This window comes from Tachypleus tridentatus, chromosome 13 (genome assembly GCF_004210375.1).
Source record: "Tachypleus tridentatus isolate NWPU-2018 chromosome 13, ASM421037v1, whole genome shotgun sequence".
Classification (NCBI taxonomy): domain Eukaryota; kingdom Metazoa; phylum Arthropoda; class Merostomata; order Xiphosura; family Limulidae; genus Tachypleus; species Tachypleus tridentatus.
This window is the reverse complement of record NC_134837.1, coordinates 120,911,163-120,919,417: the sequence shown is the minus strand read 5'-3', so window position 1 is coordinate 120,919,417 and position 8,255 is coordinate 120,911,163. Positions and strand designations below refer to the sequence as shown.

Genomic DNA, 8,255 nt, shown 5'->3' with positions numbered 1-8,255 from the left:
TTTCAGTTAAATTGTTTATTTTAGAGAATGATCGTTTGTTATCAAAATTAATTACAGGTCGTTGTTTCTTATTATATATAATTAATGATATGTAATCACAAGACAGATTCAGTATTGTTTGGAGGCTATTTGCTGATGAATAAGTTCGTATAAATTGAAGTGTCTAAGTTACAACGTAAAGTATCTCTGAAATAATACAGGTGCTGTGTCGAATCGTGATATTTTTAAGCCTTTTAACACAGCGCCATCTGAAGTGAAAAGATTTATTGATTGTAGAAACTAAACAGAAACGGAACAGTGTATGTTATGTATAAATTCAATCGTAAACGTTCATCAAAATTACTTTATTTCTTTATGGTAAAATATCCACTTAAATATAATTACACACAAAGAAAAATAAAACATGTTAAGACTATTTCTTTATATTATCTGTTTATCATGACTTATGACATAAAATACAATTTTGCATAATATATTTAGATTTTATTTATTACTTATTTACCAATAACAAACTCCACAGGTCTTATTTTCATCTCGCTTGTCTTTAGTGTACTGTGTTTACTTTTCCACTCGTGCCAGGTAACACCGGTAGAATCTACCTTATCTTCTGTGTAATACAAACCGTTTAGGTTGGAATTGTGACAGTTATTGTACCACCATCCACCTTTATTGATTACAGCACAAATACCGTTGTTTTTATCGTTGTCTTTATCCTTGGTACTGAACATCATGTGGTTGTGGTGAGCGAGAGAATTTCCTGAAATAATGTTGAAATAATTAATAAATAATATATAAACAACTAATGTGGAATGTTATATACTGGAATAAAGTCTAAACTCACCCGCGTCACCCTTGTACGTTTTGTAACTCATTTTATAGAGTTCTCTTTCACTTCGTACTAAGAACTCGTCATGCTCTGCATATCTTCGACTTCCTTCAAAGTCTTCCAGATCAACACGGAGCACCATATTGTCCTGATTGGTCAACGAGAAGATGATGTCATTTCCTAGCACAGAAGCAGTATATAATAAATAAATAGTTTATAACATAGTAAATAATTAACTATATCAACTAATATAAATTATCATGAAAAAATAACTAGTTGATTATGTTACATAAATGTATAATGTTTTACCTAACCAAAACTCCTGGGTTAAATTTCCAAAACCATTTTTGTATTCCACCCACGATCTGTAAAAATTTTCAAATGGTTTTCCATAATCTCCTCTTCTTTGAATCAACTACAAATAAGAAAATCAATAATAAATACTGAGATAACAAAGTTTTATAAGTATTAAAATGAAACTTCAAAATATATATTCCTGTATTATTCAACATTATTCTGTACAAAATATGTGGAAACTGTCTCTAAAGATATCGATACGTTTCTTAATTAACACAAAACTCATTATTATGATTTGGTCCCCAATGACATAGCGGTATGTTTGCGGTCTCACATTGTTACAAACTCTATTTCGTAACACACGTATGATATAAATTTATGTTCGAAAGACGATTTTAGAATAAGAAGTAATATGCTTTCAATCTCTCAAGAATCTTAAAATAATCAATAACATAAACTTCAGAGTGGATTTCTTTGTTATATTAAACACTTATATGTTTATTATCATGTAGAAAATCTCATATTGAACACAGATACACATTCTGATATATATATATATATATAAACAAACTGGATGAAATGATTATCTAATGAAAACCTGTGTTATAAGCTTTATATTTAAATATGATAAAATAACATATATTAACGAACGGAATCAGTGAAGAAATATGATAAAAATTTAAAAGAAAAAGTTACAAGTTCTTAATATACTTCAATATTTATTTATTTTTTATTGTGGATTTGGTTCTGAAACTTATTTTCCATATCTTCTAAATAATTGAATTTATATAACAAACCAGATTATTCTTCTCTGAAAATAATGGCAAACGTTTAATTAAATGTTTCACGAAAACATCCATTAACCCAGAATTAAATAAAGCTACAAAACGAAACAAAGTTTAGTTCACCTACCGTCCACCCTCCTCCTGATGTCTCCATATCACAGTATACAGAAATAGACTGGTTCAAAACTGAGGCTGAATCTTGTAGACACCACTGGTTCGGTTAAGTTGTTGTTTATAGATACTGGCACAGTCTTCTGGTAGAGGTGGTTTTTGTTCCGTCGTTTGTGTTACACAAAGCGATTGTTGAAAAGATCGGTTTTGCTTATCATTACTAAGCGGTGAAAATGTTCGTTCAAGTGTGGTTGTAGAAAACGCATCTAAAGAGTAACGGATAAAAACTTTAATGAGGAAACATAAGAGTAGTTCAACATATATTAGTACGAAGAACAACATTATAAGATTTAGGCTTAACATTCTAACTTGACAAATAGTTATTTTAGATGTTCCTATTGTCAATGTTCATGTTTTACGTTATATAAAATACTTCAAGTAAAATATATTACCTTCTAAAGTAGAAATCCTGTTTCTAGCCAGATCTACTAATTCTGTAACTGAGTCCACTATTCCTTTCAGTGATCCAACAGTATTACAAGCTGTTTGATGACGGACATTAGCCTGGGTCAACACGAAGAAAGACAAAATACTTAATATCTTCACAGTGTTGTACATTGTTAAATGGTTAATAACACAAAACTGGTTTCTTATAGACCGAATATGTGAATCTTTCATCAGTGGTTTTATAGTTGTATTAAACAGGATATCCAAAAAAAAGGTTTTCTTTAAATTACCGCAAGTTAGAACCGTGTTAGTAACTGTATCTGATGTTTTTCACTCTGAGTTCCAAGACATGTTTATAGATTTCTAAATATGTTTCTTATCAACATCTGAATTTTCCGCTTCTTTTTATAAACACTGGAGTTATTATTACTGTAAGAGTTGTTGTCTACAGTTAATAATTTTAATGTTAATGTTAAACATGACTTGTTAACTTTTAAACATATTTATAGACCCTAAAGTATTCATTTTTACAAGAATGTTTCTCTACTGATATTGTATTCATGTATTAAACAGGAAAAACAAATATTTTAATGTAACGTTACGTGGAAAAATGTTCGTTAGTTTTTTATTTATGTTTAGATAATAACACATTCAACAGAGAAAATGAAGAAGACATAATAACACGTATTGAGAAATTGTAGCTGTGACAATACGTGACATATGTGCATTAACCTTTCTACATTTGTTCATTAATTATTTTATAAATCAGCAGTTGTGGTAATACAGTCTGGATGAGCATCTGTCGGTACGGTATAATTTCAGTCTGGTTCTTCACCAACAGTCGTTAATATCACCATAAAACTGACAGAATGTATAATAAAGTTCTCCTAGTTACTTTTATTTTCTTGTTTGTTGTGTGTGTTACGGTTAATCTCATTAGTTACACTTTAAATCTCTTCCTCCGGTTACTTTGTGGTAATTACATGTAGTTATTACACTTGTACTATATTATAGTTATAGTTACCATAGCAATACTTCAGGTTTCTATTGTGGTTACACTGGTGTATTGACAAGTAATTAAATATTGTTGTAGTATACATGTATTATTTTGATAATGAGTAAGACATATTAAGGAAACTTTTAAGCTCGTATTATTACTGTGTTATGAATAATTATTATATGTGTTTTACTGCTACTAAAATTTGTTCAAATTTTTCATAGATTCACTGTGTAATATGATTCTAAAAATCTAGTTACACTTAATATAAACAACTGTTTTACTATTAACTTATATGTAAATGATTGAATAGATTAGTGTGAAAAAAGAGAACCTTTTATAATTTTATATCAATGAAAGACGTGTTTATTTTTTTCTCCAATATATCCACTAGTATATATCTTTATTTCTAACACGTTGGTTATAAAATCTTTTACAGTACTGTAATTCTATTAATAAGTTACCTTTGGTTGTTTCTGACATTGGGTTTTTATGTTTAAACTACAGAGAAATGCTATAAAAGTATATCAGAAACAGATCACCCCGACTTTGTCGCCTAAAGAATTTTTGACAAATTTTGTAACAACTCCAATACTTTAATTCAGGTAAATCTGTACCTACGAATTAGAATTATATTTTAAATTCAGTTTTTGTTGTCGTATTTCCAGTTTTAATATATTTATAAAAATAATTTCAAACGTTTCTCTACTCTGAATAAATTATAATAATTTAATATTTGTTAATTGTTTGTAATCAAGGGCGTAGATTTTTTGCACTCGATGGGAGGCTGATTTTTGCAACCACTTATGTGGACTGTTCAATTTGGAAATTGTTAATCTCTGATTACGTGAATCTACTGATAAACTGTTCATGTTGTTTGATAAAATACTAAACCATCTTTCTGTTCGTCCGAACTTTAGTGTAGTGCAACAACGGAAAAGAGGGAAAACCTTATAAGTTGTTCGTGAAGTTAAATAAAACAAGTGTTCTATGTATGATAATTGTGAAATTATTAATTTTTAAAATAAGTCAGATAATTTATTGACATTTCAGATACTTTTTACATGAACTGCCACCTATTTTTAAAGACATTAAATATTGAAAATTAAAAGTTGTGAAAGACATAGAACAGAAATAATGAAACATACAGTTAATAGATAAAATAAGAACTACAGTAGAAAGTAACGATAAACTGTACTTTAACATTTCAGGTTCAATGACTATGTATAGATATTGTTATATTGTTATATTTAATTGGCTTTTCCATCTTACGATTAATAACTGAAAGAAGAATACAGTCATTAATAGATTATAAATATCACTGTAATATTTAAAAGTATCTTGTTTACACTTGGATCTTTTTATGTATGATTTATTTCACATTTTATTTAAAGATCGACACCTTTAAGCTAACCCTAACATAAAAATAATAATAATAACCTACAAATCTTAGTGTTTCTTAAGTAAGTTTCTAGACAAATCTAAAAAAAATTTAAGGTAAAAAAATCACAGTCTTTATGCTTGAACGTGTTTGTGTACGTTATTAAAATTGGTTACAAACAAACGTATCCAAGTTTTTGTTCTACTTCTGTAGAAATGTATGATTTAAGGGCGGGAAAATTCTGGAAAATATCACATCACATCTTACGTGTAAATAGGTTTATAGTACTTATTTGTCTTCTGCTATATTCATACTAAGATAAAAACTTCCAGCACGAAAACCAAAGTAAACTCACTAACTAGCACGTAAACTATAAGCGGTAAAAATATACAAACATGTTCTTCGTAATACAAATTTTATTTTTACAATGAAATCTCATAACTTTATATTAAGTTCTACAGCATCATTAATATCATGATAATACGCCCGACTTGGCCAAGCGTGTTAAGGCGTGCGACTCGTAATCTGAGGGTCGCGCGTTTGATCGCCGTCGCGCCAAACATGCTCGCCCTTTCAGCCGTGGGGGAGTTATTATGTGACGGCCAATCAATTAGTCGTTGGTAAAGAGTAGCCCAAGAGTTGGCGGTGGATGGTGATGACTAGCTGCCATCCCCGTAGTCTTACACTGCTAAATTAGGGACGGCTAGCATAGATAGCCCTCGAGTAGCTTTGGGCGAAATTCAAAAACAAACAATCAAGATAATAAAAAAACAGACAACAACTTTTACGATAATAATAACTCTAATGTTTATAAAAAGAAGTAGAAATTACAGATGTTGACAAGAACCATAACTAGAAAACTATAAATATTTCTTGGACTTAGTGTGACAAACATCAGATACAGTTACTAACACGGTTCTAACTTGTAGTAATTTAAGGAAAACCCTTTTTGGATATCCTGTTTAATACAACTATAAAACCATTGATAGGAGATTCACATCTTCAGTCTATAAGAAAACAGTTCTGTGTTATTAACCATTTAACAATGTACAACGCTGTAAAGATACTAAGTATTTTGTCTTTCTTCGTGTTGACCTAGTCTGATGTCCATCATCACACAGCTTGTGATACTATTGGGTCACTAAAAAGAATAGTGGACTCCGTTACAGAATTAGTAGATCTGGCTAGAGAGAGGATTTCTACTTTAGAAGGTAATATATTTTACTTGAAGTATTTTAGTTAATGGAAAACTTGAACATCGAGTAAATTAATATTTATAACTACATGTTACGTTAGAATGTTAAACATAAATGTTACAATATTATTGTTGGTAACACTGTATGTTCAACTACTTTTCTGTTTCCACATTAAAGTTTTATCCGTTACTGTTTAGATGTGTTTTCTACAACCACATTTGAACGAACATTTCTACCGATTGTTAATAACAAACAAAACCGATCCTTTCAGCAATCATACGTTTCTTATGAGTTAATCGCAAAGATAGGCAATGGGCTATCTGTGCTCTGACCACCATGGGTTTCGACACATCGTTTTAACAATGTAAGACGCAGACATACCACTGTGTCATTGGAGATCAAATCATAATAATGAATTTTGTTTTAAATAAAATACATATCAATATTTTTGCAGACAGATTCCACATATTTTGTACAGAATAATGTTGAATAATACAGGAATATATATTTTAAAGTTTCATATTGATAATTATAAAACTTAGTTACTTCAGTATTTCTGATTGATTTTCTTATTTATAACTGATTCAAAGAAGAGGAGATTATGGAAAACCATTTCAAAATTTTACAGATCGTGGGTAGAATACAAAAATGGTTTTGGAAATTTAACCCAGGAGTTTTGGTTAGGTAAAACCTTATATATTTATCTAGCAGTGATCAACTACTTATATCTTTTTGTGTTATTTACTATAATTTGATATAATTAATTACTTACTGTGTTATCAACTATTCATTTATTAATTACTGCTTCTGTGCCAGGAAATGATATCATCTTCTCGTTGACCAATCAGGACAACATGGTGCTCCTTGTTGATCTGGAAGACTTTGAAGGAAGTCGTAGATATGCAGAGTTCTTGGTGCGAAGTGAAAGAGAACTCTATAAAATGAGTTACAAAACGTACAAGGGTGACGCGGGTGAGTTCAAACTTTATTCCAGGATATAACATCTTACATTATTTGTTTATATATTATTTATTAAGTATTTTCATATTATTTTAGGAAATTCTCTAGCTGTTCACAACAACATGATGTTTAGTGCTAAGGATAAAGACAACGATAAAAACAGCGGTAGTTGTGCCCAAAACCATAAAGGCGGATGGTGGTATAATTCATGTCATCGTTGTAACCTAAATGGTTTGTATTACACAGAAGATAAGGTAGATACAACTGGTATTACATGGTATGATTGGAAAAGTAAACACGTTACACTAAAGTCAAGCAAAATGAAAATAAGACCTGTGAAGTTTATCATAGGTCAATAAATAATAAATAAAAATTAAATATATTTTGCAAAATTATATTTTACGTTATACGTGATGATAGACAGACAAGATAGACAGATATTTTTAATATGATTTATTTTTTATCTGTGTGTAATTATATTTAAGTCGATATTTTACCACAAAGAAATAAAGTAATTTTGGTGAATGTTTACGACTGCTATTTTATTCTAATGTGTTCTGAAGAACCTGAAATATATGTGTCATAAATAAATAATTTATTTTTTAAGTTTTATTGTCCACAAGTACTTTATATAAAATGTGTTTAAAAAACCATAGAATTTTTACATAATATATTTTCTTCTTTTGTTTCTGTTTTGTTTGTACAATCACTAGAAATTTTCACCTTCAGATGGCGCCGTGTTAAAATGTTTAACAATATAACGAAGAAACGAAACCAACTTAATACTGACTGTTTTCTACCTGCCAGATTTAACTTGTTTGAATCTTTTAAAGATTTTGGTGTTTCTATAAAATATAACCTAGAACCTTCAATTGTAAGAAAGTTTTTTTCATATTTTCTAAATATTACATCTTTACCTAAATCAAGAATATTGCAAAAAATCTCGAATTTTTGTTATTATCAGAAAACATTTATTAATGTTCCCCATTTCAGGCCGTTTCGTTGTTATAAGTGTAAAGGTCAAATAGCAATATTGAAATATTAAGTTTGAGTCGTTTTGACTACCTACATTCCTTGTAACCTATCAACGGAATATTGAGTGAAGCTGGTGTAAATCATTGAAACAAAAAACACATAAATACGTTTTAAAATTCACACAAATTTATTATAATATTTATTAACAAACGATTCAAAACGTTTAAAATCAGTGTCAGTAATGACGGCATTACTACCATCCTGAAGAAGTAGAATAATT

General features: G+C 29.4%; 1 protein-coding gene and 1 pseudogene across 2 annotated transcripts; one reads left to right on the top strand and one right to left on the bottom strand.

Moving 5' to 3' along the window:
• Positions 1-402: 402 nt before the first annotated feature.
• On the bottom strand, positions 403-2,674 carry LOC143238756 (techylectin-5B-like; annotated as a pseudogene). The gene is made up of 5 exons (XR_013020742.1): positions 2,472-2,674; positions 2,036-2,285; positions 1,136-1,241; positions 842-1,006; positions 403-757 (listed from the first exon to the last, which is right to left on the bottom strand). The product of XR_013020742.1 is annotated as a techylectin-5B-like (transcript).
• Positions 2,675-5,887: 3,213 nt separating this feature from the next.
• LOC143240206 (techylectin-5B-like) lies at positions 5,888-7,525 on the top strand. The gene is made up of 3 exons (XM_076482295.1): positions 5,888-6,055; positions 6,857-7,012; positions 7,097-7,525. Exons 2-3 carry the CDS (start codon positions 6,895-6,897, stop codon positions 7,357-7,359), a joined length of 381 nt encoding a protein of 126 aa, XP_076338410.1. The 5' UTR covers positions 5,888-6,055; positions 6,857-6,894; the 3' UTR covers positions 7,360-7,525.
• Positions 7,526-8,255: the final 730 nt, after the last annotated feature.